Here is a 25,976-nt window from a genome sequence, read left to right as displayed (position 1 = left end):
GGCTGCATGTTGTAGACTCACTGTTACAGCTGCAGAGGCAAATTTGTAGCTCATAATATATAGAGGCCTTTAAATTGCACATATTTGTGCAAAGCTGAGCTCAGCCACCGAAGGAATGCGCATCCCTTCCTCTGTCAGGTTGATGCCCAGGTAACTGCTCGGTGCCTGGAGTGGCGATGAAGATACTCTGCCTGCATCCTGCTCCAGGGCGAGCCTAGGAAGGGGGAAAAACCAGCAGATTATTCTAAAGTTATAAAACCTGTAGCCATGTGAGATGAAAGAGCTGTGACGGGCACCATTTGCCCCCACATGCCCATTCACCAGATTTCCCTTGGGAAGGTGAGGAGGCGTGGGCTTCCGTGGGGGATCTCCCGGGCAGGCAGACTTGGCTCCACTTTTTCCAGTATCCATCTGATCTCATGCCAGCTTTGGGAGCTGCTTTCAAGGCGCCTTTGCTTCGCTTTGCTCATAGCTTTTTTGCTCGTCCACTTTTTTTTTTGCTGAGGGGAAGTGTCTATGAAAATAAGTGCAGGAGGCAGAAGTTTCACAGAAAGTGTTCATTCTTGTAGGCAGTTAAATTTGGATGTGTGAGCACAGTTCCTTGGGAAAGATGGGGTTTGACTGCCTCCATCATCTTTTCTCATTAGTCTTGCTAGTGCTTTCTTGGACGAGGCACTTTCTGGAGAGTGAAATGACAGTAAAGAAGAAATTCTTCCCTCTGAGGGTGGTGAGGCACTGGAACAGGTTACCCAGAGAAGTTGTGGATGCCCCATCCCTGGAAGTGTTCAAGGCCAGGTTGGATGAGATGTTGAGCAACCTGATGTAGTGGAGGGTGTCCCTGCCCATGGCAGAGGGATTGGAACTAGATGATCTTTGATGTCCCTTCCAACTCAAACCACTCTATGATTCTGTACCCGAACTGAGAGACTCCAGGAGCTCTTTTCAAGCAAGAGGATAGCACAACATGGTTCCCGGAGCTAATACTGGGATGAGAATTTCTTTCCCCAGAGCAGGGAGCTGCAGAGGCACTCGGTCTGGTGAACCCTGCCAGGCACAGGGGTGAGGCTTCTCCCAGCTCAGATGTGGTAGATCCTCGGCTTTCATGTGGGAAACGAGAGGTACTGCTTGCTCACATCTGGTATGTGTTATGTGGGTTGGATTTCTGTCCTGCAAGATGTTGCTCTGCTCCCGTGAAAATAATATTAGTGATGCTTGTTCAGTCCTCGTGGGGCTCGGAAGCCCTGGCAGCGGATGCAAGGTTTCCAAGGAGAATTACAGGGTGCAGGGGTGAGTCAGCCACCCCAGGAGTGACCTAGAAAACTTATACATCGACTGGGGAGCTGCCGTTGGGAAACAATCACCATCGTCTGCCTGAGCCCCTTCACTTCATTGGAGCCAGGACTGCAAAGGAGCCCCCAGCACCACTGGAGAAGAGCTGTGGGTGGTACCAAGAGCATCCTTTGCGACGCTGTTGGAAGTGGCATCTCCACTTTTGGTACCTAAACCAAGAAGCGGGGCATGCAAGTTATTTTTTTCCTGAGCCAAAGGAAACTCAAATCTTCCTCCCAGCAAGGTCTCCTCTCGAAACTGGGCTGATGTTTAGGAGAGAAAGTAAGGCTCAGAGACCGGGACGCACGTGGAGAGGTGTCCAGCCTTGGTGGAGGGTCCCTGCAACCTGTTAGAGGGACTGATGGATCCACCCTGGGGAATTCATGGCACAGCTTTCAGGCAGCCCCTGAGATCCTGAACCACTTCGACCGTCCTGTCATTATTTCCCTTAAATAATTATTTTCCTTTCTTGTTGACCTGAGATTTTTATGCAGTGACAGGGCAGGGAAAATTTTTTAAATGTGGAATAAGGTGTTTTTGCTCCTTTCTGCCTTGGCTATGAGACAGAGGGACAGATGTGGGCTTGGAAACGATGTCATTTTTGTTCTGTCGTTTTTGGACCTCCCTTACAAACCACGGCAGAGTTTATGGGAAAGTGTAAAGCCGCCCTTCTTACTTTTTAATTTCAGATGATTGCTTTGGATGGGATTTGAAACGTCTCAGTCTCTTTCGAACCACTCGGTCAGTAGGGTACAAATTGAAAGAGGATTTTTTTTGGAGGACAGCTCTGTGTTTTTGTTTGCTTGGGTGGCTTTTGGGTGGCAGAGGAGGAGCCGTGCGTGCTGGCAGCATGGGCCGTGCCACAGGCAGCCGCAGAGTGGTACCTGTGGGCAGGCAGCAGGGTGTGATGCAGAAACTCATCACCCGGGCCTGCCTCTAAGTAACAGCAGACTGTCTTTGCACAACTGGCGTTTTTTGGTGTGTTGCTGAAGATGAGAGTAGCAGTACAATCTGGCTGTAAAAAAACTATCTTACTCGACTGTTTTTTTGAGGAGGAAATTTGCTTCTTGGGGATGCTGTTATTGCTCTAAAACCATGGCTTTCCTGTAACACCACAGCAATGAGCTTCCTATGAGGTTTTGCTTTAGATCCTTTTCAAAACCAGACTGAAACCACATCAGAAACAGGAAATATTTAAGCGTTACTCCTCTGTCTCTGGGTCCTTGCTGACTGTCTGGTGTTAATCTTAGCAAATGATTCATTGAAATAGTTCTGTATCTTCAAATAAATTGCACTGCTGTGTAATAACCCTCCAGAATAATACATCCGCTTCTGTACGGTGTAATGCATGTTTATCTGAAAAAAAGAAAAAAAAAAGGAAAACAAATGAGGTGGTGTCAGGCAATCACTTAGATGTGGGAGAGTCGGTAGTGGTGCAGAAATGAAAGCCTGGAGCAGCTGCCCAATTCAGCAAGAACTGAACTGAGCCAGAAATGTGGTCATGCCTTCCCAAGCTGGCTATAGGAGACACCAGATATATGGTGATTGAAGAGGTGGTGTCAGTGGACTGGGCTGTATCCTGGCACACTGGAGCTGAGGGGCCTGGGCTGGCTTTGGGAGGGGGAGAGGAGGGGACACAGCACAGGCAACAACTGCCTGCGGGCACCTACAGAGGTGGTGGGGTCAGCTCTTCTTGGCAGTGACAAAACGTGGGGCAGCAGCCATGGTCTGTGGCTTGAGACCTTTGGGCTGGATGTGGTAGAGAGCCCTTCCTTGGGGACACATCCTTGGAGGGGTGATGGTCTCCATCCTAGGTTTCCCTCAACTGGCTGCTTACCTTTGGCCGCTGGGATTCACTTTTAGAGATGGAAATTGCTTTTTTGGTGAGCAATGTAGAAGAATGGGGAGGTTTGGGGAAGGAGCAGGTGCCCGAGCATCAGAAGGGTGCCTTGCACCCCTGCAGAACTGGGTGTAGCAAACCCTTTCCCTCCAGAGAGGGGAGCTGGGATTTGGGAGGCTCCAATAATAGCAGGGAGGGAAAGAAAAAGGCTCATGCCTTGCTCCAAAGGGCTTGTGAAGCTTCACTAAGCTTTCAAAGGTTGTGTTATTGCCCATGATCTGGATTGTGGCCACACACCAAGCGCTGATCTTTCAGCAACTGTTATCTGTTTTACGCATAAACTGACTTTCTGTGCCGGTTACAGCTGACATTTTATTAAAACCTATCGTGAAAGAACATAAAACATTGTTACATGGTTTTTAACATCATAAAACGTCACTATGTCATTTTATGAGGATAAAACATCAACATGGGCACAGCAAAGTGCAATGGTTTCTGCCTGGCTGAGAGCTACTTTCAACTCTGATGTAACAGAGATCGGAAACTGAGCACTTTGGCAGATACTGGCACTCACCAGTCCTGATTTTAGTACAATATTGCTTTGCCACGACCACAGCCCCGAAAGGCAAGTGGTCAGGTGAGAACTTCTGCTCTCATTAGAGAAGAAACAAGTCTGTATTCTTCATTTCGCATCTCAGAAAATTTAAAACCGTGACCCAAGGATGCCTACAGACTCAAAACATGGAAGGTGACTGAACAGTTTTACGAACAGTTTTATTTCTTTCAAGTTCTCTTTAGTGAGTGGTGAGGCCGAGGTGGTAGTTGCTGGTCTTTCAGGTCGCCTGTAATGCTTGAAACTGTTTGACTTCCTTGGATGTGTGGATTTTCTTTGTTTCTCCCCAATCCACTTTTTATTCATAAAACAAGCCCGAGCTCAAAACTGCCTTGTTTCATACAAGATTCCTGATTCCAAGGCAGGACCATGTGTGTGGAGGAGCCGTGAAGGATGTCTTTACTGTTATTCTGCACCAGAGTAGGGTAATAATGTTGGAAATTAGGGTTCTTGAGATTTTTATTGGGTCTGTATCAGCATCAACCCAAATTCCAGACCAGTCTACCGTGCTCGTTTCACAAATGTATTCAGCTTAAATCTACTCAAGTGAGCAATCTTTCCCTCTTGCTGTCTAAATATAGATAACTGCCATACACATTCATGCATAACATGAATGGTAACGTGATGAATTCATTAACATTTCGCAGGAATGCCTATTTCCTCTCCTCTGGGCACAGAAGAACATAGTATCTGCATCTTCATGCCTCCAGAGAGGACAGGCTGGATCCTGACCCCTGCTATCCCCCTGCTACCCTGCTCCGTGCAGGGGCATGGGGTTAGCGATGACCTATACATAAGGAGGAGAAGAAGGCAACCTCCCCGTGTGCCATATGCCAGTGAGCACGCAGTTAGCTGAGCGCAAAACAAGCCATCAGGATTAATAAGTCCACATCATCCGTGGCCGATGGTTTTTCTTGCAGAGCAAGGTGCTCGTGGTCCTTGTGCTCATGGGCTTCCTGCCCCACTGGGACAGACAGACTCCCTAATGGGACAGATGGACGCCCTATTGGTGCCACTACGAGGCCTCCACCTCCTGCTCAAGCAAGTCTATCGGCAGTGGCCAGTGCTGGAGGTCAATGGCTTTAGTCTAAAGCCGATGGCAACTGGTGGTTTAAATGGTGAGTGAGTCTGCTGTGTCCCTGCTGCAATAGGGTACTTGGGGCCAGGAGATGCTCACCTCCAAGGTTTGGACGTATAAGAGCCTTGTGTTTACAAAAATGAGGTAGTGCTCAGAAAAATAAGTAGAACAGCCCAAGTTGGAAGGGACCGCAAAAGATATCTGGTCCAGCATTTTGTGGGAAGGGGAGCCTGGATGAGATTGTTGAGCACCCTGTCCAGTCACATCTGGAAAATCTTCAGTGACAGAAACTCTACTATGTCACTGAGGAGGTTGTTCCAGTGAATGATTGTTCTCACTGTAAAAAATTTCGTTCTTATGTCAAGATAAAACCTCTCTTAGTGCAACTTGTACCTGTTGCCCCTTTTCTTCCCCATATGGCTTCTTGTGAAGAGAGAGCCTCTGTCCTCTTTGTAGCCACCCTGTAAGTACTGGAACACTGTGATGTGGTTCCCCCTCAAGCCTCCTCTTCTCCAGGGAGACAAGACCTAACTCCTTCAGCCTTTCATTGTAGGACAGGTTCTAGAGCTCTTTGATCATCTTTGTGGCTCTCCTTTGGACCCTCTTCAGTCTGTCTGTGTCTTTCTTGAATTGTGAGGTCAAGCCAATGTCATTCTTGCCTTAACACTGCTATGATGCATTTTGTATGAGCTTGTTGAAACAAGCACCGCTGGAGAAGGCCATCCCTGAGAGCAGATTTAGGTTGAGCCTTGTTGCTTGCCGGGAGGGCTTGTTCCTGCTTGCTGATTGTGAAAGGGACTGGGGGATTGGACCAGCCATCGATGTCTGTGGGATGCTGGAGCTCAGGCATGAGGCTCCTGTGCAGTTAGTTGGCTGGACACATTCCCGTGGCCCTCCAGCTACATCCTCTCCTTACCATATTAAGAACATCTGGACAAAGTGATTTATAAACTCTCTCCCTTGATAGCTTTGACTATATTTTATGTCTTGGTATTTTTTTTTTGTATTACTGAACTATTATTCATAAGTGGTTTTTGTGGTAAAGCCTTTCCCAGACTTTAACCTTATTGAATGTGTGGCTGGGTCCTCACCTATCCTTCTTTCCTTCTTTTTACCCACTCCCTCTTCCAGTTTTACCCTGGCTCTGTTGGCTTCATGTCCCAGGGATGTGCCCGAATTTGTGAGTTTGTCACTGTCAGCTCTTACAAGCCAGGCTGTGCCAGCCTTACTTTGTACTTGGACTGGGGACCTTGAAGGCCAGGCTGGGTTGGTGCATGGAACATGATTCGGTGGCTGCCCTCTTGTTCGTCAGAGCTAATGTGTTACTTGAGTGGTGAGGACAGCAGATGTGGTTGGCTCAGTGGCCTCAGCAGGGCTTCTCACTTCTCAGGTACCTCACCATGCTCAAGAAAACTTTTTGGACTTCTGTCATAAGTCATGGCTTTATACATTCAAGTGGTTTATTTGCTGACATCCCGTTCTTCTTGCAGGCTCCACATCTGTTTGTTACAAGCCTACCAGCCCAGTCCAGGTACTGGAAGACACTGGCTTTCTTTACCAGGATCACCAGTTGTTTGCTGGCAGGCATGAAGTTTCTCCGCTAACAGCTGAAGCAATCAGTGCCAAAGAAAAAGCTGGTAAGTGGGTGGCCATGCTTCCATATGAACCCACCCCATTTACTTCCAGGTTTTTCCCAAAACATAAATTGAGCAGTTTAGACCATTTACAAATAATATTTACAGAGTTGAAGGCCAGCTTCTCATCCTCAGTAGAGTCAAAGCGGGGAGAGTTGCCTTTGACCTGAGTGTTACAACCCACTGTCATTTGTCACCTGTGCTTGTGGGGGATGCAACATTTTCGTTTGTCCTTCAAGATGTGATTCCTCTTCACTGCACAGCTGGACCAAGGTCCGTAGCTTTTTACTGATGGAGCAGGACCGCAGGCACCCTGTGAAGGCTCACTGTGGTCGACCCTTTTGGACCTCAACAATAGGCAACTCAAGTACCTCTCCCAAATATAAGGATGCTCACAGGGTGAAAAATCCTTGTGGTATATGATAAAGAGCTGCCTTGACAGTGTAGTGTTGGCTTTTTCCACTTTCCCCAGTCTTATCTCAGGCACAGTCTAACAACCTGGACTGCGGGCGTTCTGGCAAGTTAGGGAGATTTTATTACACATCTGGAAAAATGTCCAATATGGTGAGGCTTCTGTGTGCTTCGATGGCATGGATAAAGCAGTAAGAGTTTGCTGTAGCTTCAGGGGCAATATAAAATAGATGGTTGCTTGGCTGTTGTGCAGAGAGGTAGATGTTGATGTGTGCGTCTGTGCATCTTGTTGGCTCAAACACCGGCCCGGGGAGCTGACAGACCCTCTGAAAGCTGGTGGCCAGGCTACAACCCCAGGGAGTCAGGCTGGCAGGCAGATACTGCTGTCTCAAGGGAAGCAGAAGTGTGTTTTGTAAGGCAGGGGTGGAGTGAAACAGCCTGGGAATTTTCTCTCCCCCTCAAGCCCCACAATCATCTTTAAGGCTTTGCCATGAAAATGTTAGTAGAAGTGACCTATTCTTGTAGGCAAGAGTCAGAGGCTTTTCTTCCTCTGGGTTGTATAGAAGTTATCCCACAGCATGTGCAGTCACTGATGAAACCTCAGGGAAATACCAGACCTCAAGAGAAAGTTTACTTTTTAACTACTTTCAAATGCCAAAAAATGAATGTAAGTCCTGACAAACTCCTCTGAGCACTGGGAACAGCAGAAGAGAGAGAGAAAGTTGCCAAGAATGACCTCAAAAAACAAAATGGAAAACAGCACCTCCTTCTTGCCTAGGGACATGGGAGGACTCTGTCCGGAGCTGCAGGCTTATTCTCCGTTTTATCTTCACTGGGGTTTTTGAGGAGCACCTCTCTGGGCTCAGACACTCTTCAGGCAGATGTCTTACACCACTTTGGGGATGGATGCAAGGGGAGGGCTCCAGGAGGGAGGGATCCTAACTCCATGGCCATGGTTACGTACCATTAGATGCTTAGCTCTGGGCAAGCTCCACTGCATATATAGTGCAAAAATGATGCCATTGCCTTGGAATGACTTCAGCAGCCTGTGTTAGGGTTGTGTAGCTGATCTGTCTGGGCTCTTTTTAAAATGCTGGCATTATATCTGTGACCATAACACCTTCCGTGTGCTCACCCAGCAAAATTACAAAAGTTAGCCTTGACTCCTTTCAAAATGGCGTTATTGGCCAGAAGGGAAATTGCAGTTTTACAGAAGATGGCAGAGCAGAGATTCCTCTTTAATTACACTTTTAGGACCCTTTTATTTACAGTGTCATTTTGGAGTTATTCTGTGATATGTTCTGCATTTTCTTTTATGGTGGCAGGCAGTGCACTTAGGAGGGTATTCGACTCAACTAACTTTGGCCGTCAAAAATGCAGCAATTTGTCTAGTATTGCTATGCAGGCTGCCTCTGCAGGGGGTTTGACCCCATTCACATCTTGGAAAAGACCAATTTCTCCGTGACGTTTCCTGAATATCTGTTGACTTGGAAGGGAATTTAGAGGTGTGGGTATGGGGTGCATGGAGAATATGGAGGGGATGAGAAGAGGACAGGAATATGTTTTTAAGGGTTGCTGCAGACAGAATTAGGGATGAGCTGGGGTGGGAGGGCGAATGGGAGGCAGTGGCTTCTCTCCTTCTCTCCTCTGCTCCCAGGGGGACCCTGGCAGGGCAGTGTCCCAGTGGTGCATCCTGGGCACGGAGTCACAGCCAAAAGGTGTAGGAGGGGAAAAAACTGGGGGAATCAGACCTCCTGGGCAGCAGAGCTAATGACCACCTCTCTTTCTCCTTCCCAGCCGAGGAGGCCCTCTGCACCCTGCGCCCACCCAGCTTCCGCCGGGTCCCGGAGGCGGAGATGCGAGGGGCGGAGGAGGTGGCAGCCGGCACCGTCCTGCAGCGCCTGATCCAGGAGCGGCTGAGGTATGGCAGCCCCAGCGAGAACATGAACCTGCTGGCCATACAGCACCAGGCGACGGGCAGCGCCGGCCCCTCCAACAGCACTGCCAGCACTCTCTCTTCCGCAGAAAACCTTGCGCCCGAAGACCCGCCAATGGTCCAGCCGTCGGGGCGGCAGGAACCGCAGGGGCAGGAGCACCAAGGGGACGGTGCTGCGATGGAGAAGCAGCCCCGGGCTCCGCAGCCCCCGCACGGCACCGAGGAGCTCCCCACCTACGAGGAGGCCAAGGCCCAGTCTCAGTTTTTCCGAGGCCAACCGCCGGCTGCTGCTGCCACGCCGGGTTTTTATGGCACGTCCGGCCAGAAGTCCCGGACGGAGGGAAGGCCGACGGTGAACCGGGCCAGCAGCGGGCAGGCGCATAAGGACGAGGCGCTGAAGGAGCTGAAGCAGGGCCATGTGCGCTCGCTGAGCGAGAGGATCATGCAGCTCTCGCTGGAGAGGAATGGTGCCAAGCAGCACCCCCCGGCCCCGGGAGGCGGGAAGGGCGTCAAGGTGGCCCCGCTGCCTGGCACGGCCACGGACCCGCGGGGCCCGCCACCCGAGTACCCCTACAAAGGCAAGGTGGCAGCCCCCGGCGGCAAGGCGCAGGAGCACGGGCTCTTCTACGGCGAGCAGCCTGTGCAGGATGTCCTCAAGGCCACCTACACCACCCCGCAGCCCGCCCGGACGGAGGTGGCCCTCGTCCGCTACCAGCCGCCCCCAGAGTACGGGGTCAGCAGGTAATCATAGAATCATGGAATGGTTCGGGTTGGAAGGGACCTTGAAGATCATCTAGTTCCAACCCCCCTGCCATGGGCAGGGAAACGCTCCACTAATGGCTGTCAGGGGGGAGGTGGGTGTGCAGGAGGGGCCTGATGCTGCCCTCGCTGGAGGAGCTGGCTTCCATGGGGCTCGGACCTCATGTAGACATGGCTCTGTGAACGTGGTGGGACCCCATCCCACCCTCATGGCCCGCACAGGGCAGGTGGTGGAAGCACCCGCATGTCCAAGGCGCCTATGCAAAGTGTCCATGCTGCTTATGGCCTACTTAAGTCCTCCCAGCAGAGCTGACATGGGGCTTTCACAGCACCGGGCCCCTCGTGCCGGGCCTCCCCGCCAGCACGGGTTTATTCCAAGCGCATTAAAAATAATCCGCAGTGTTTGCTCGTGGCGAGCTGATCCCTGCGAGCGGCGTGGGTTTGCTGCTGGCAGAGGCAAGCCCGTGCCTTGAGCACTCCCTTTTCCTTGCTGTGCCTAAATGCAGGTGTTTCTCCGTCTCATCCCTGTCTCTTTGACTGCCTGGACAGTATTTTGCTGGATTTGGAAGGCTGGTGGCATCTGGTGTGATTGTGGGTGGTTTTCATGTCGCAAGCGGCCTCATTCGGTCTTTTTTGACCCCGAAATCCCCAAAGGTTTTGTCAGTGTCGACTTAAGTTGCTTGCACTTATTTTGCCGCAGCGCAGGCACGGAGAAAAGATGGCGCAGCTGACATGGCTCCTCCTGTCCGGAATTCCTAAGGCACGGAATCGGGGGCTGAATCCTCTGCCTTTCTGCGTTTGCGAAAACGACAGGATTCGTGTCCAGGCGGGGAGGGACACGGAGCGTGGCTGTGAGGAACGCTGTGCGGCACTTGTGACGAGCGAGGGCCCGCGCTGCGCACCGCTGGCTTTCCTCCAGCTCCACGTGTGTTTTGGTTACCAGCCTTCCCACTGTGCGGAGTTTGTGCAGCTTTTTTCAGAGTGAGACGATGTTTTTAAGAGCTCAGTGAAAATCTCTGTTTGTGCTGAGAAGCAGCTGTAGGAACTCGAGGGCAGTGGGGTCGAGCTGGGGCCGTGCTCTGCCGCAGCCGTTCACAGTGCTGACAAACATCTCCAGCACCAAGTAGATTCATCCCACAGAAAAGGAGCTGCTTTGTTTTTTTTTTATTACTCTTGGAAAGTGCTGATTCAATACCCACAAAAGTCTGTTCTGCTGAGTCTGTGTAAGTGCAGCTAACCAGGAATGGTGCTGGTGTTGAGTGGGAAACCCTTTGGGACCAGTTTCAAAACCTTGCCCAGGTGCCTGGTCAGCAAGGTTAATGCTGAGAAACCCCTTGATTTCAGCACAGCTTTCCACACCTGCAGCACGGGCCAGCCCCCAGCCTTGTCCCAAGGCGCTGCTGGATCACCCTGGCAGCTGTGGGAAGAAACTCCCTGGCTCATGATGGTGACTGCTGCTCATTCCCAGTAAGGCAGCGTGGTTTAACCCCCAAATCACACTGCAGAGGGGTGTGCCGGCTACCCCTGCATGCTGTTTTCTTTGCATGACGGTGCAGAAACGTCCCTCTTGGCAGATGCAGGGACACTGGGGACGTGTATTGTGCAGCAGAGGACTGGCAGTGTGGCAGAGCAGAGCCGCTGCCGGTTTGCAGACTTATTAAAACATCTTGAGTGGTGTCTGTCTTGCAGCTCAGCAAGGGCCTGAATACCTCTCGGTCTGCATATATTCCTGCTGGCTACTCCAGCATGTGTTTCCAGGGAGGCTGGCGTAGCTGGGGGCTGTCTCACTAAAGCTAGGTTTGGTCTAAGGCATATGGTCTCTCTTGTGCTTTCTGTAAGGTGGTTCTGGGTGCTGGTGTGCAGATGGGTATTTTCAAGTCCTTCTTAGCTCCTTTCACACAGTACCTGGATTTTGGGGGATGTTTCCTGCCTACGTGTTCCTGCTGGCTGCGTTTTAGGCAGTAATTAGCACTAGCAGGACAGTTGCTCGCTTGCAGGCTGTATCTTGTGCTGTCACTTTGCACAGCCAGCGGCTGGGGGGATGTTTGGCACTGCAGGAGATGTTGGCAAGCATTGGTCTTTATCCTCATCGTGGGCTTTTTTCTGTGATATTTTTCGATACAGGAATGTCAACCTTTCGCTTTGCTTGGGCGCACTGAAATATTCGTTGTTGGCATTACCCAGACTTGATCTTAGTTTATGTGAGCTGGTTTGGTTTCTTCTCCTGTGCCATATCCCAGCTCAAAACTGGCCCCGCGGGCTGCAGGATTCCCTTACAGCCTTGTTACCTGGGAAGACTTGGGTGACAAAAGCCTTTAGGAAGTGGCAGTAATCCCAGTGTGCTCATCACCTCCCACTTCTCTCTCTGCAGCAGCTGTGCTCCGGTGCATCCCTGCGTGCATCTTGGGCTGCGTCGCAGGATGGGCTTGCCCAGGTCTGGAATGAGCACAGTTAAAATGCAATTTCACAAAGTGGCCCCAAATATTCCTATCTGTGGAGAGGATTAAGACAGGTTACCTGTTTGAAGATGTCAGCCCCATATCTGCTGGAGGACTTGTCTGGGCAGCAGCCCCTGAGCACTGCTGGAGGAGAGCTGGGGGCTTCATCACACTGCTGGGTTGCTCCCAAGCACAAACCTTCCTGGTCCTCTGCTCTTGCTCACTGCTTCCCCCCCATGCCTGGGCTCTGGGGAGGCTCACAGCCAGCTGTCTGACTGGGATGGAGGACCTTGATAAGAGAGATTAAGGTAGGAGACTACCTGGTCCCATAAGGTTAACTGAAGAGTAGGGTTTGGAGAGGCTGTTTTTGCTGTTAGAGGAGCAAGCAAGGTGAGAAATTCCAGCTTTCATCTCATCGGGAGGGCCCGGGAAAGAAGCTAATGGAAACAGAGCTTTGCCTGTGGTCAGAAGGGAATCTCATATATGCCAGCATCCCTTTCCCTCTCTCCTGGCCATATCTGTTCCCCAGCCTGTCCATCCTGGCATCCTCTGGACTGGGACTGTGCAAAAGGCTTCTGCCTTCCAGAAAAGAGAGGAGAGAAGCACGGAGCTGCATCAGTCCATAGGAAGCACCCACAGATACGAGGGATGGAAAAGACCTATAGGGTCACCGATCCCCCACTCCCTCCCAGTCCTTCTGTGATGAGGGAAATGTGGTTGGAAACCCACAAGTGGCTGGCAGGGAGCTGCTGAAGGAGATGGGATAACTGCAGCTGCTGCTTAACTTGCTTTTTTGGTTTGGCTTTTTTTTTTGCACGTGGCTGGTTTTAAAGGGAACGTTGCCTTTACAATCACCATGGTGAAATCTCACGACTTTACTGTAGGTCTCAAGATATTTGGTATTGTTCTAAAAACCTCCTAGAGTCCTATGATGCTGTGGTAATCTCAGCATTTAAATAAATTAGACTTAGTGACCTCTGCTTTGTGGACGCCATGACTGCAGAGCAGAGCTTGAACCCTGAAGCTTAAAAGGCCAAAAAACCAGAAGGCAAATCAAAAAGAACCAATATTTGTTCCTGGTTTAAAATATCAGTATTTTTAAGCCAGTTGCATGATGCTTGGGGCCCTGACTCATGACTTCTGAATGCTTTAAGTTGGCCAAGTACAATAATCTTTAGAAAACCTTTCCTTTCCTAGATGTGCAGCTATTCCTGAATGGTGTCTTTGCTAACTTGCCTTAGGTGCATGTTCAGGGAGTCACAGCTTGTCAGGTAAAAGGGCTTGGAAATAATCTAGTTTAGTCTTTTGCACAACGCCGTGGATTAATTTGCCTTTGTGAAACGTTCAGTCCTGGTAATTATAACACTCTCTGCCTGGAGAATCCATCACAGCCCTTACAGACTTGTTCCACTAGCTAATTGCCATCTCTGGCACAGATCTGCATCTTCGTTTTAGCCTGTATTTTCTAGTTACCAGTTGGGGTTTCGCAATATACAGTGAGGAGCCCTGTGCTATTGGTCCTTTAATGCATTTAACAGATGGAACCTGGAGCCTCTTAATTATTTCACTGTCGTCAAAAAACCTTTTTTCACTGTGGAAAGCTGACCTGGACAACATTGCAGTATCAGCTGAACCAGAGGCTTGTCAGATACAATATCACCTCTGCAATGCGACTCAATGTTCCTCGTTTACGTAGCTCATTAGCACTCGCCGTTTCAGACGTTGGCACCCCAGGAGCTCCCCGTCCAGCTTGGTATCCGGTCAGGCATGTGAGGGTAGTCACAGCCCAGGATAGGATTTCCCACCCTTCTACTGTAGTTTGCTGTGTTTATTCCTGGGTAGATGAACTTGGACCTGCTTGAGTCCATGTTGTTTCTCCATGCCCTGCTTAAGTGGCGATCCAGATCACTCAATACGATGAATCCTCTTCACTGCTCTCGGTGGCCCTTGTCAGATCCCGGTGTCTTTTATCCAGAACGATTCCGTTCTCTGCACCGTTAATAAAAAGCGTGTATGATGTAAATGAAGCCTTGAACTGGAAACGCCACTGCTTGTTGAGGGGACTTCATTCGTGGCTACGTGCAGAAGCCAATCATCTAGGCACCTTTTAATTCTGATTTAATCCATGCATTTTAAAAGATGGCATGCGACTGAAGAATAAATCAGGGCTGGTTTTAAAGACATTGCAGTTTTTTATGTGCCTCATAAAATTCCACCCTGCCTGGATGTAGAAGCCTATATTTAACTGCTAGAGTAGTCTGTGGCTTCTCTGGTTGTTTGTGTATTAACCACCCCCCCATCCCCATTACCACTGTTTTCAGGCAACCTGTTGATATTTACTCATTCGTCACATGTCTGTGGCTGCCGAGGGGACTACAAGGAGCCCCTTTTCCTCCCTGAGCCAGCCCAGGCAGGCGGGTGCGCTGGCAGCGTGCCCGAGCCGAGGGATGTCACGCCCAAGCTGACTTCTGCTGGCCTTTCTCTCCAAGGATGGCCCAAGCATGAGCGTGGGTCGGAGGCTGCTCTTCCAGCTGACGTGGATGCTGGCGGCCTCGCAGAAGAGCTTTGTATTCCTCTCCTTCTGGTCTAATCTGCCTTTCATTAAAGTAAAGGCTCAGTGCTGGGTCCAGTTCTGTTTAACATCTTTATCAATGACCTGGATGAGGGGATTGAATGTACCCTCAGTAAGTTTGCAGACGACACCAAGCTGGGAGGCTGTGTCGATCTGCTCGATGGTAGGGAGGCCCTTCAGAGGGATTTGAACAGACTGGATCGTTGGGCTGAGGCCAATGGCATGAGCTTTAATAAGGTGAAGTGCAGAGTCCTTCACTTGGGGTGTAAAAACCCCAAGCATCGCTATAGGCTCGGGGAAGAGTGGCTGGAGAGCTGCCTGGTGGAGAAGGACCTGGGGGTGTTGGTTGACTACCGGCTTGATATGAGCCAGCAGTGTGCCCAGGTGGCCAAAAAGGCCAATGGGATACTGGCGTGTATCAAGAATAGAGTGACAGGGAAGTGATCCTGCCCCTGTACTCGGCACTGGTGAGGCCGCACCTGGAATATTGTGTCCAGTTTTGGGCCCCTCGCTTTAAGAGAGATATTGAGCTCCTGGAGCGAGTCCAAAGAAGGGCGACTAAACTGGTCAAGGGGCTGGAAAATAAAACTTATGAGGAGTGGCTGAGGGAGTTGGGGCTGTTTAGCCTGGAGAAGAGGAGGCTGAGGGGAGACCTGATTACAGCCTACAAATACTTGAGAAGGAATGGTGGGGAGGTAGGGGAAGGGCTCTTTACATTAGTGATGGGTGATAGAACAAGAGGAAATGGGTATAAGCTTAGTCAGGGGAGATTCAGGTTGGATGTTAGAAAGAATTTCTTCTCTGAAAGGGTTGTCAGCCACTGGAATAGGCTGCCCAGGGAGGTGGTTGAGTCCTCATCCCTGGATGTGTTTAAGAAAAGGGTGGATGAACTACTTAGGGATATGGTTTAATGGGAGATTAGGGATGGTTGGACTGGATGATCTCTAAGGTCTTTTCCAACCTAGAAAATCTATGAAGTCTATGAAATCTATGCAATCTATAAATGAAAGAGAAATGAAGCCATTCCCACAGCTTGGGCGATGCCGTGTCATTTCTCCTTACCTTTCTGTGTTTCCCTTGCTGAAAACCAGCTGGGCTTCGGAAGGAGTATCTATTCTGAGTGTGGATCTCTGAGAAGAAATACAATATCCTGTCCCTCTCTTAACTACAGAGGGTATGTTTAATATGGCGTGTGTTTTTCCAGATGTTAATTTTGCCCTGCAAATCTTAATGTAATCATTCGCTGAAGAAGCCCCCCAAGTCTTCGCAGCACTAGCAAACGTCACTAATAAAACAGTGAACTCTGGAGATGAGAGTCCAAGTCTGCAAAGTGGTTTTGAAATAAACCTTTGTGTTTACAAGGTGCTGCCACTGTTGCTGAATCTGCAAGCCCGGAGGTACCATGGGGGCTACATCTTGGCTGTTGAAAATCTTCTCTAATTTCTGGCTCTATCGGCGTTTTCGGCATTTAATAATAGGTGTATAACTGTGCTGTGTGTCCTTGCACCATGACCATCAGGCTGGGCTTACAGACTTCTCCAGGATCTTGTCTTCTTCTCCACACAGTGACAACCCTGATTCCTCTATGTTATCCACAGCTACAAAGAACAGCATTTGAAGCCTGCTTCATGACTGCAGAAATCATAGTTGAAGTCAGGTGGACGCCTGGGTCTGAGGTTGGTATTCAGACTCAAGTCTCCCAGTCAATGGGCAGAAATAGGCACCTTTCCCACGCTTTTTACTCTCATTGTACGGTAAAAGCCTAAGGCAGCTCCAAAGATCTGCACTGCAGAAACACCTCTTCACTGACTCATCTGGAGTATCCACAGTAGATGTGTGAAGTGGTGAGATGAAGTCCCTTGGGAGGGTCTTTGAGAGATGAAGTAGGCCAGTCTGCCCTAGAGGCAAAGGCAGAGCATTCAGAGAAAGATGAGCTAAATAGGTTAGAGGAGGGCATTTTAATTATGAATGTAAATCATAGAATCATAGAATGGTTAGAGTTGGAAGGGACCTCACAGATCATCTAGTTCCAACCCCCCTGCCATGGGCAGGGAAACCCTCCACTACACCAGGTTGCCCAAAGCCTCATCCAACCTGGCCTTCAACACTTCCAGGGATGGGGCATATACAACGTCTCTGGGCAACCTGTTCCAGTGCCTCACCACCCTCTGAGTGAAAAATTTCTTCCTTATATCTAATCTAAATCTCCCCTCTTTCAGTTTAAATCCATTGCCCCTTGTCTTATCACTAAATGCCGTGGTATGTTGGACACAAGGTCCCTCCTCCACTGGCCACTCTTCGTCCTTATGTACAGGAGAGCTGCATTGTACCTGTAGCAGGGCAGACATGGATTTTCCTTTCCAGAACAGTTACAGGCATTTTTGTTTCATTACTTCCTAGTACTGCCCTGCTTTATCAAGCAATAGCTCTTCTGTATTTAGGGTTTTATGGTGGTCAACAGCAAGTGGACTTTATCCTTAATTGTTCTTTCAGGGTTTCTTATTCCTACACACAGCTACAAATTTCCCTCCAAATTCCTCTGTGTTGGTCATTCCTGCTGCCAGGCATTCCAGTATAAGAGGTGTATTAAGACCATGCCTAAATCTGGGGGCTTGAGTGGCCTTGCTGCATTCTGAGGGCTTTCTCATGAAAGTGAAGTCCATGGTCAAGTACTTTGCTGAAGACACTGTATTGCAAGCTATATATAGCAAGCTATCATATATATATATTGTCATTTGTAGGTCACTTGAAAGAGAGCATGCAGTCTGGTGACCTTAGCGTGGTAGCCCTTGAAAGGCTCAATGCCTGCCTGGTGCTACCTATTCTAAAAACTGGTTTCCTTAGAATTGTTTGGGTTTTTTTTAATTCTTTACATAGCATTGCAGAAGTATATAGGAGCCCTATTTCTACAAGAATGTCAACAAACAATATGTTTTCAATAGAAATGTAGCTGAAGTGTTGCAGAGATATCCAGAATTTTTGATCTTCCACAGTTTCGTGCTTTTAAGAAGCATGATTTTAATTGAAAACGTGTTTGGTTGGAAGATGTTGACCGGCTCTAATGCAAAGTAAGATCAACATTTATACAGTAGAAGCATTTTGAGAATGTCATACTTTGCTAAGCCCAAAGAAGCTCAGGATAATCCTGATTGCTTCGTTTCTTTGGAGCTTTATGTGAGAGCTTGGATGTGAACTAAGCTGATGTTCTAACTCTCCTATTTCTACGGATGTTGATTTGTTAGTGTGAATGGCTGTGTTGATTTTACTGCATATACAGTCAGAGATTTCGCAGTTGGCTACATCAGAATTAAATTAGGACAGATTAATCAAGTAAAAGGAAAGTCAGAAACACGTTCATTATGTTGAACAGCTGTGCTTCAAAAGGTGTAACATCAGTTGGGCCCATTCAGTTTCCAAGCTGGAAAACACTTTGGAGACTCTCTCCTGTGGCCCCAGCTATCAAGACTTTGGGGTCTGGCTGCTGCTACAGGGTCTAAATCTTTAGTAGCTCAATAAGTCATTTGCAGTTCAAGAAAACTGAGATCCCGATGTTCTCTCCTCCCTCTCTAGCATAAAGCAAGACAGACTGAAGTGCATGTTGAAAGGTTAAATTGACGGGAGGTTGAGATTTCCCTCAAGTACAGTGTCAAAAGTTCCTGCAAGCGTTTAAAGGGTGTATCATAGAATCATAGAACGGTTAGGGTTGGAAGGGACCTCAAAGATCATCTAGTTCCAACCGCCCTGTCATGGGCAGGGAAACCCTCCCTCCACTACATGAGGTTGCCCAAGGCCTCATCCAACCTGGAATCTATGACCAAAGATTGTAGTACTTCAGTATGAAAAGAAAAATTGTGATATCTCCACTGGTTTAGATTCAGAGATCAATTTAATTATCTTGCTGTAAGCATTTTCCATAAGGAAGCGAGAAAATCTGTACCTGTAGCAAATTTGTGTCAACTGTGCCAGACAGCTGGGTTTTTACTTGCACAAAATCAGCTGTGGCCTTTGTTTTGGTAAACACAAACAAACTCACACTTAGTTGAATTAATTGCTGTGGTAAAACACTCGAGTGCAGACCGACCGTCAGCAGCGCTGAGGAGATGCTGCATGCTTGGCTGCGTTGGCATGTATGTGTTTGTGGAGTGTCCTTTGCATTGTGAGTGGCATCCCTCGCTCGCGATGTTCTTTATCCTTCAGATTTTCAAGAAAGAAAATATTCCAGTCCCACAACAGGCGCAGGGTCTCTTGCTGGGATTTACATGTTGGAGCAACAGGAGAGGAACACTGTGGGGATGGCATGAGAGGTGTACCCATAGCAGGCTGTCCTTCCAATTTGCAGAGCAGCTTGGCACTGGGCTCACTGGCTCATATGGCCTTGGGTCGCAGGCACTGCTAGGAGACGTGGTTTTGGTCTCAGGAAGAGTAAGTCCCCCAGGTCAGTGTGATCCCCCCAGGACATCCTGCTGGGAGGTCCCAGCAGCGGGCAGAAGTGGTGAGGCTGAAGAGGCAGTAAACTTCAAAGGCAGGTGAGCAGGGAGCAGCATCTTAACCCAGTGCCAGTGTCCAGGAGCTCTGGGGGCACCTTGAGCCCACTGCTTTGAGGAGATTTCAGGGGAGGTCATGATGTACTTCCTTTTGCAGCCCCGGGCTTTGCCCAAGCACCATCTGAAGGCCACAGTGCAGATGCATCAGCCAGAAAGTCAGCTTGGGGGATGTACACTCCTTTCCTTTCTGGTGGCAAGTGCAACAGAGCAAGGCAGCCCAGCATTGTGAACCAAATGATATGCCCCCCTTGGAATGCCCCCATCATGCTAAGGTGATGTCGAGCACTGCGGCACATCACTGCAGTCAGTACAGAGGAAAGAGCTGCGGTAGCATCCTCTCCTCTGGCAGGGGGGATGGTTTTTGTTTCCAGCTAGTATGGCGTTAGGTGAGGGGTGTTTTTGCGCAGCTGCTGTAGTTTCCTTTCTCCTGCTTGTCCGTGGTGTTGTGTTGCCTCTGCGGTGCATGCGGCAGCATGGGATGGGTGAGTGGGGCCAGCGCAGACACAGCTTTCACCAGCAACAACAGATAAAACTCTGCAGTGTTTCTTAAAAAACAGTAAGATCATGGAACAGATCCTCCTGGAAGCTATGTTGAAACATACGGAAGACAAGGAGGTGATTGGAGACAACCAACATGGCTTCCCCAAGGGCAAACTGTGCCTGACTAATCTAGTGGCCTTCTGTGATGGAGTGACTGCATCAGCGGATAAGGAAAGAGCTACGGTATCAACTGCCTAGACTTCTGTAAGGCCTTTGATATGGTCCCCCAAAACATCCTTGCCTCTAAATCGGAAAAATGCAAGTTTAATGGTTGGACTGTTAGATAGATAAAGACTTGGTTGGGTGGCTTTGCTGAAAGAGTTACAGTTAACAGCTCTATGTCCAAGTGGAAACCAGTAATGAGTGGTGTCCCTTAAAGGTCCTTACTGGGACCAGTACTATTTAATAACTTCATCAATGACGTAAACAGTGGGATCGAGCGCACCCTCACTCAGCAAGTTTGCAGATGACACCAAGCTGAGTGGCACAGTTGATTTGCTTGCAGGAGGGGATGCCATCCAGAAGGACATTGATAGGCTTGAGAGGTGGACCCATGTGAACCTCCTGAAGTTCAACAAGGGCTGAGTGCAATGTCTTGCATCTGGGTCGGGGCAGCCCCCAATATCAGTACAGACTGGGAGATGAAGGGATTGAGAGCAGCCTTGCCGAGAAGGACTCGGAGATGCTGGTGGACGACAAGTTGGACATGAGCTGGCAATTTGTGCTTTTGGCCCTGAAAGCCAACTGCATCCTGGGCTGCATCAAAAGAGACGTGGCCAGCAGGTCGAGGGAGGTGATTCTACTCTGCTCTGGTGAGACCCCCACCTGCAGTACTGCATTCAGCTTTGGGGTCACCAGCACAAGAAAGTCATGGACCTGTTAAAGCAGGCCCAGAGGAGAGCAACGGAAATGATCCAAGGGCTGGAGCACCTCTCCTGTGAGGACAGGCTGAGAGAGTTGGGATTGTCAGCCTGGAGAAGAGAACGCGCTGGGGAGACCTTACTGCAACCTTTCAGTACTTCAAGGGGGCTTATAAGAAAGAGAGAGACTTTTTACTAGGGTCTGTGGTGATAGGACAAGGGGCAATGGCTTTAAACTAAAAGACATTAGATTTAGATTGGATATATGGAATAAATTTTTTTATGATGAGGGTGATGAGACACTGGCACAGGTCACCCACAGAAGTTGTGGATGTCCCGTCATTGAAAGTGTTCAAGGTCAGGTTGGACAGGACTTTGAGCAACCTGATGTAGTGGAAGGTGTCTCTGCCTATGGTAGGGAGATTGGCCTAGATGGTCTTTAAGGTCTCTTCCAGCCCCAACCATTCCATGACTGTTTGAATTACTGTTTTGTTGGCCATGTCAAGTGCCATATAGCACCTCCCTGCCTTCCTGTCCATTGGAAAGTTTTATGCACTTTCAGTAGACATTTAGCTCCCAAGTCATTAGCCTGCGCCGCTGCCAGAGAAGTAGCATCCCTGGGGCTGAGAGCAAACCCTCCTCACTGCGGGAGCAGCCTGCAGGGAATGGCCCCTCTCATGTGCTCCTGAGCTGCCTCTGTGGGTGTTTAATTCACGTGGGGACACAGGGCCTTAGGGTGCGTGTGTGCTGTACAGGTAACGGCCGTCTGGAGGCCAGCGTGAGTCCAGCACAGGCTTTCCCAATGCTGGCTGCAAGGAGCTTGGCCAGGATCTTCCTCCCAAGGACACTGAACCTGGAGCAGGGTCTGTGCTGCTAGGCAGCTCTGCAGTGCGCTTGCGTTTGGGAGTGGGCTCCTTGCTGGTCTTTGCTCCATTTCCATACCTTTCCGTGGATGCACCGTGCAAAGCACGAGAGCCGGGCTGGGAGCGTGGGGCTGCGTGTCTGCCGCGTCTGAGGGGCTGCACAGCCCCGGTTGCTTCCCCTCTAGTTTGGACAGAAGATAGAACTAAATGTGACTTTCCTTAGCCTTGTGTGGTTTGGTGGGGATGAGCTTGTCAGAGCAGCGCTGTTGGCTTTTAAGACAGGACTTTAAAATTGCCTTTGCTTTTCATCTTGTTCTGCTGCAGTTGAAGGCAGGGGCAGGTTATTATCCGTACAATTAAGCCATTGCTGAGAGCTTTTGAAAACCCTGCTTTGAGAAGCCATGTAGGTGCTGAAGACAACGGTAATCATATTTATTATGTGTTTATGTAGCACAAAATAATCTGTCTGAAAAATAGCATTCATTCATCTTTGAGGCTAAGTGGGGTAAATACATCTGTCCATCAAGTCTCCTGCCTCGTGTAGGGCACAGAAATAAAGGCAACAATAGCTGCAGCAGGCCTAATAGCTTGTGGTTAAGCTAAAAGACAACTTTCAGAAGGTGCTTGACTGCAGACTTCAGGTGGGGTCCAGCAGCCAGCTTATTTTCCAGCCAGAGTGGGCTCTGACACAGGCGTCCTGTGTGGTCTGGGTTGAGTCTCTTTTAGACAAGCGCGGTGTAGAAATTTCCCAACTTCGGCATCTGGGCTGAGGAACGGCTCAGCCTGTGCACAGCGAGGCTCTGCGTGACCCCGACCCTGCCGGTGGGGTGGATGGAGGGATGGAGATGGCTCCGGTGCACGCAAGCTTTGAGCTGCTCCCTGCCTCAGTTTCCCCCTTTTGAAGCAGGGACAGTGTCCCTTCTCCAGCTCGCCGGGCTGAAATGCAGGAGAGAAGTGAGGGACTCCAGTCCCGCCTGGCCACCAGCCATAGAGTTGCCCTCACTGCTAAGACGTCCTCCTGGGTTATCCTCCAGCTGTTGCGAATCCTGACTCGGGTGGGTTGAAGAGCCGCCCACTGTCGGAAAGCCTTGCCCACAAGCAGGTCCACCACCAGCTCACTTCTTGCCCTTCCCCAGTATGAGCCTGGTGCGTGATGGATGCCGTTAGGCGGAGAGTGACACAATGAGGTCTTGCACTGGAGGACGGCTTTCGTGGCTCGCTGTGACTGACTGGGGCTCTGCCTCCGGCACCTCTGCAGCAGCCTTTCCCTTTCCCTTTCCCTTTCCCTTTCCCTTTCCCTTTCCCTTTCCCTTTCCCTTTCCCTTTCCCTTTCCCTTTCCCTTTCCCTTTCCCTTTCCCTTTCCCTTTCCCTTTCCCTTTCCCTTTCCCTTTCCCTTTCCCTTTCCCTTTCCCGCTTGCTAAAGCCGCCCGGGGACGCTGCTTCGCTCCCATCGCTTCCTTTCACTTCCCAGTTTGGTCAATCCGCTGGTCTCTCTCCAGGCAGGGAGCCGTGTTGGAAGGGTGAGTAACGCACCCCTTGTGTCCCCTTTGAGCTCGCCAGCTGACGCTTCTCCGCGGTGGGGTTTGTGGCCAGGGCGGGTAGGGAGAGCCAGGCTGGCTGCTGAAATCCCAGCTGCACACCTCAGCAGAGATGCTGGTTTGGAGTCAACGCTTCCTTTATCTCCTCATGCCAGATGTATACATCACTGTCAAGAGCAGGCAAGGAGACAATTTACCCGGTCCTTGCTGCGATTGTTGGTGTTTCGGAGTCACTAAGGACCGGAATCAGGACCGTACAGTTATGACCCTATTAATAAACCACGCAGTTGTCAGGTGAAAGCCCCCGCACGCGTTTCAGGGGCGCGCGGCTCTAACGCCTCCCTCCGTGTGCTTCCCCGCAGCCGACAATGCCCGCCGCCCTTCCCGCCACCGCCGGCCCAGCAGCACAGCCCCATGTCCTCGCAGGCTGCTGCCGGCCCCCTGCTCCCGGGAGCCTTGCCTCCGCTGCCGGCCCCCGCCGCTGCCCAGCCGCCAACGCCGCTGGGCCAGCAGCTGACGCCTGATGCCTTCGCCATCGTGGAGCGGGCGCAGCAGATGGTGGAGATGCTCTCTGAGGAGAACCACGTGCTGCGGCAGGAGCTGGAGGGGTACTACGAGAAGGCAGACAAGCTGCAGAAGGTACGTGGAGAGGTGGGGATGGGCCCTGTGCAGGGCAGCTGTCTTCGTGCTCCTACGTTTGGGTCTCCCAAGCTATTCTTCGTAGTCATGCCACTGCAATGGGAATACACCAGTGGCCACCTCTAACCATTATCTCTCCGTGGTGATCTCCCAGAAGTGTAGTCCTGTGCCCCATGGCCTGTGGGCTCCCCTGTCCTTAGGGTGAAATGGAGTAGCCCATCACGTGTCTCCCTGGGGACTTTCCCCTTCCATGCTTCTGTGCTGGCCTCACCGGAGCTTTCCCTGGAAGCCTCCTATGGGCAGAGTCTGCTCCTGATGCAGCTGAGTCCTGCACAATCTGCACAGGAGGTAGAGCTGCTGGTGAGGAGCATTTGAAGAGCATGGCCACGTCTGTCCTGAGCAGTCTTATCCACCACAATACACTCGTGTGGTGCTCCATGCTCTTTGGAAGTGTAACAGCCGTCGATGGGGTTGCCGGTTATTTGGAAATGCATGGACTTGGTTGTCTCAGAGACTTTCAGTGACTGCTCTGTGGATTTCTGAAGGCTAATGTTAGACACGCACCTTTGAACATGTTGGTTCAAAAAGCACTGACCCCTTATCTGAAAGAACCATTTGGTAAAGATTTCGCTCTAAAACCCTTATGCAAAGAGATCCTGCACCCTCTTTTCTATATGAAAGCTGGCATTTTCCGTGGAGAAGGGCAATGTCTTGTGCACTGCCTGGAGCGACAAGATGAAGAGTCAAATCAAATGAAGTAGAAGTCACTTTAAAATGAGAGCTCACTAAGACAATGCAGAGATGCTCCGCAGATATGCTGGCTTTAGGCCTGAGGGATCCAAATTTTAGGATTTATTTAGAATCCTACCATGCTATTTCATTTATGTCTTCCCATCACTTATACACAAATGGGCTTAGGCTGCAGGTCTTTTCTGTCTGAATTTAGGAGTCTAAATAGAAGCTCAATTTTTTCTGTGCTGTGTGGGATCAGGGTGTTCCTGGAAACGCTCCTCACTGGAGAAGAGGCAGCTCTGAGAGACCATGTCCCAGCCTCAGCTTTGGGAAAAATCTGTGACAAATCTGTTCAAACAGGTTAGAAAAAAGACCTGTTGTTTTGTAGTTGCTGTCGTCTTTTCAGCCTCCTCCTCTGCAACCAGATGAGTTCAATTTATTCACAGAATTTCCTAAACTTAGTCGAGAATTTTTTGCAGCAGCGTTAACTATTTGCGAAGACATCTGCAAAGATTTTAACGCTGATTTCCCTGTGGCCTTCATGAGCAAAAAGAAATATTCTGGCTATTAATTTTACAAAAGCTGCATTGTTCAGTAAAAGGTATTTGAGTGTGATGCCCTAAAAATACTCCAATTTCCTTTTACACTCTTGGAAACGCTCTGTCTTTATCTTGGATGCCCTGTGAGTAGATTGCATCAGACACCAACAGAAAGGTATTCAAGCACGGGTTGAAGTCTCACTTCAGTCAACAGAGCGTAGGCTCGAGTCCCATTGACTTTGGGGGAGCATAAGCAGAATATTAAATTGAAACACTTGCTCAAGTGCATTCCTTCTTCAGGAAAATGCCCTGAACCAAAGCCTCCCATGCTGTTTTTTCTGTGATCAAACACAAGGACAGGGCAGGTCCTTCTCTGTTCCCACAGTTTCAGTTGAACATCACCTCTGAAAACATGGCAGTGAGTTAAAATACATAGTTTGGGTGTGGAAACTCTTCCCTCTTGTTGGGAGTGGAAGGGTCACGAGGAGTACTTCTTGTTTGTCAGTGCGTAACACATTTATTCTAGGTAGGGCCAAACTCACATTGCTTTTATTCGTTAAAGAATAGGAGAAGAAATTAGAGAAAATCAGCTTGACTTGGAGGGCTCCCTGAGCGTTTGTACGAACAGATCAGCCCTGGGGGTTGTCAAATTCTCAGTTTTGTCTGAACAGAGTTTTTGCAGAGACGTGCAAGGTGTTGATTAATCCCTGTGCTATTTGATGAGTTGTCTGGTTTTCTTACCTAAAAAGAGTTGGAGGGGAAGAGGGGTTGTGCGATTTTATTTTGAGCTTTTTCTGAAAAAGCAAAGCATTACTTTCTTCTTTCTTTTGCTCTTATGTTCTGTTGGGTGATGTTACCTTGCTGAAGCTTAATTGCCAGGCTGGGCTGGCTCTTCCCCATGCCATGTGTGTGGGTTGTTTGAGTGGGTTGGCTCTAGGAGCTACCAGGCAGAGAAGAGACTGAACTATTTTTTCTCCTCCATAGGAGAAGGGGAAGGAAATCCCAGAGCTGCTGAGAAACGCCGACACAATTTATGGCTGTTCTTCTGCTCTCCTTTAATTTTGTCTGGTGCCGATGGATGTTTTTTCTTTTCCTGCAGCAAGTCTTTGC

At 49.6% G+C, this 25,976-nt stretch overlaps 1 protein-coding gene across 2 annotated transcripts in view; it reads left to right on the top strand.

The window, feature by feature from the left end:
• AMOTL1 (angiomotin like 1) overlaps nucleotides 1–25,976 on the top strand; it is a 71,659-nt gene that overhangs the window by 18,408 nt on the left and 27,275 nt on the right. For both annotated transcript variants that reach the window (XM_086614028.1, XM_086614023.1), the window contains 3 exons: nucleotides 6,351–6,497; nucleotides 8,703–9,582; nucleotides 23,319–23,595. In XM_086614028.1, the coding sequence (XP_086470154.1) occupies nucleotides 6,351–6,497; nucleotides 8,703–9,582; nucleotides 23,319–23,595 (1,304 nt within the window). The remainder of the gene's footprint in view (nucleotides 1–6,350; nucleotides 6,498–8,702; nucleotides 9,583–23,318; nucleotides 23,596–25,976) is intronic.

The sequence above is a fragment of the Tauraco erythrolophus genome, chromosome 1 (genome assembly GCF_009769465.1).
Source record: "Tauraco erythrolophus isolate bTauEry1 chromosome 1, bTauEry1.pri, whole genome shotgun sequence".
NCBI lineage: Eukaryota > Metazoa > Chordata > Aves > Musophagiformes > Musophagidae > Tauraco > Tauraco erythrolophus.
This window is presented reverse-complemented; position numbering and strand designations above follow the sequence as displayed.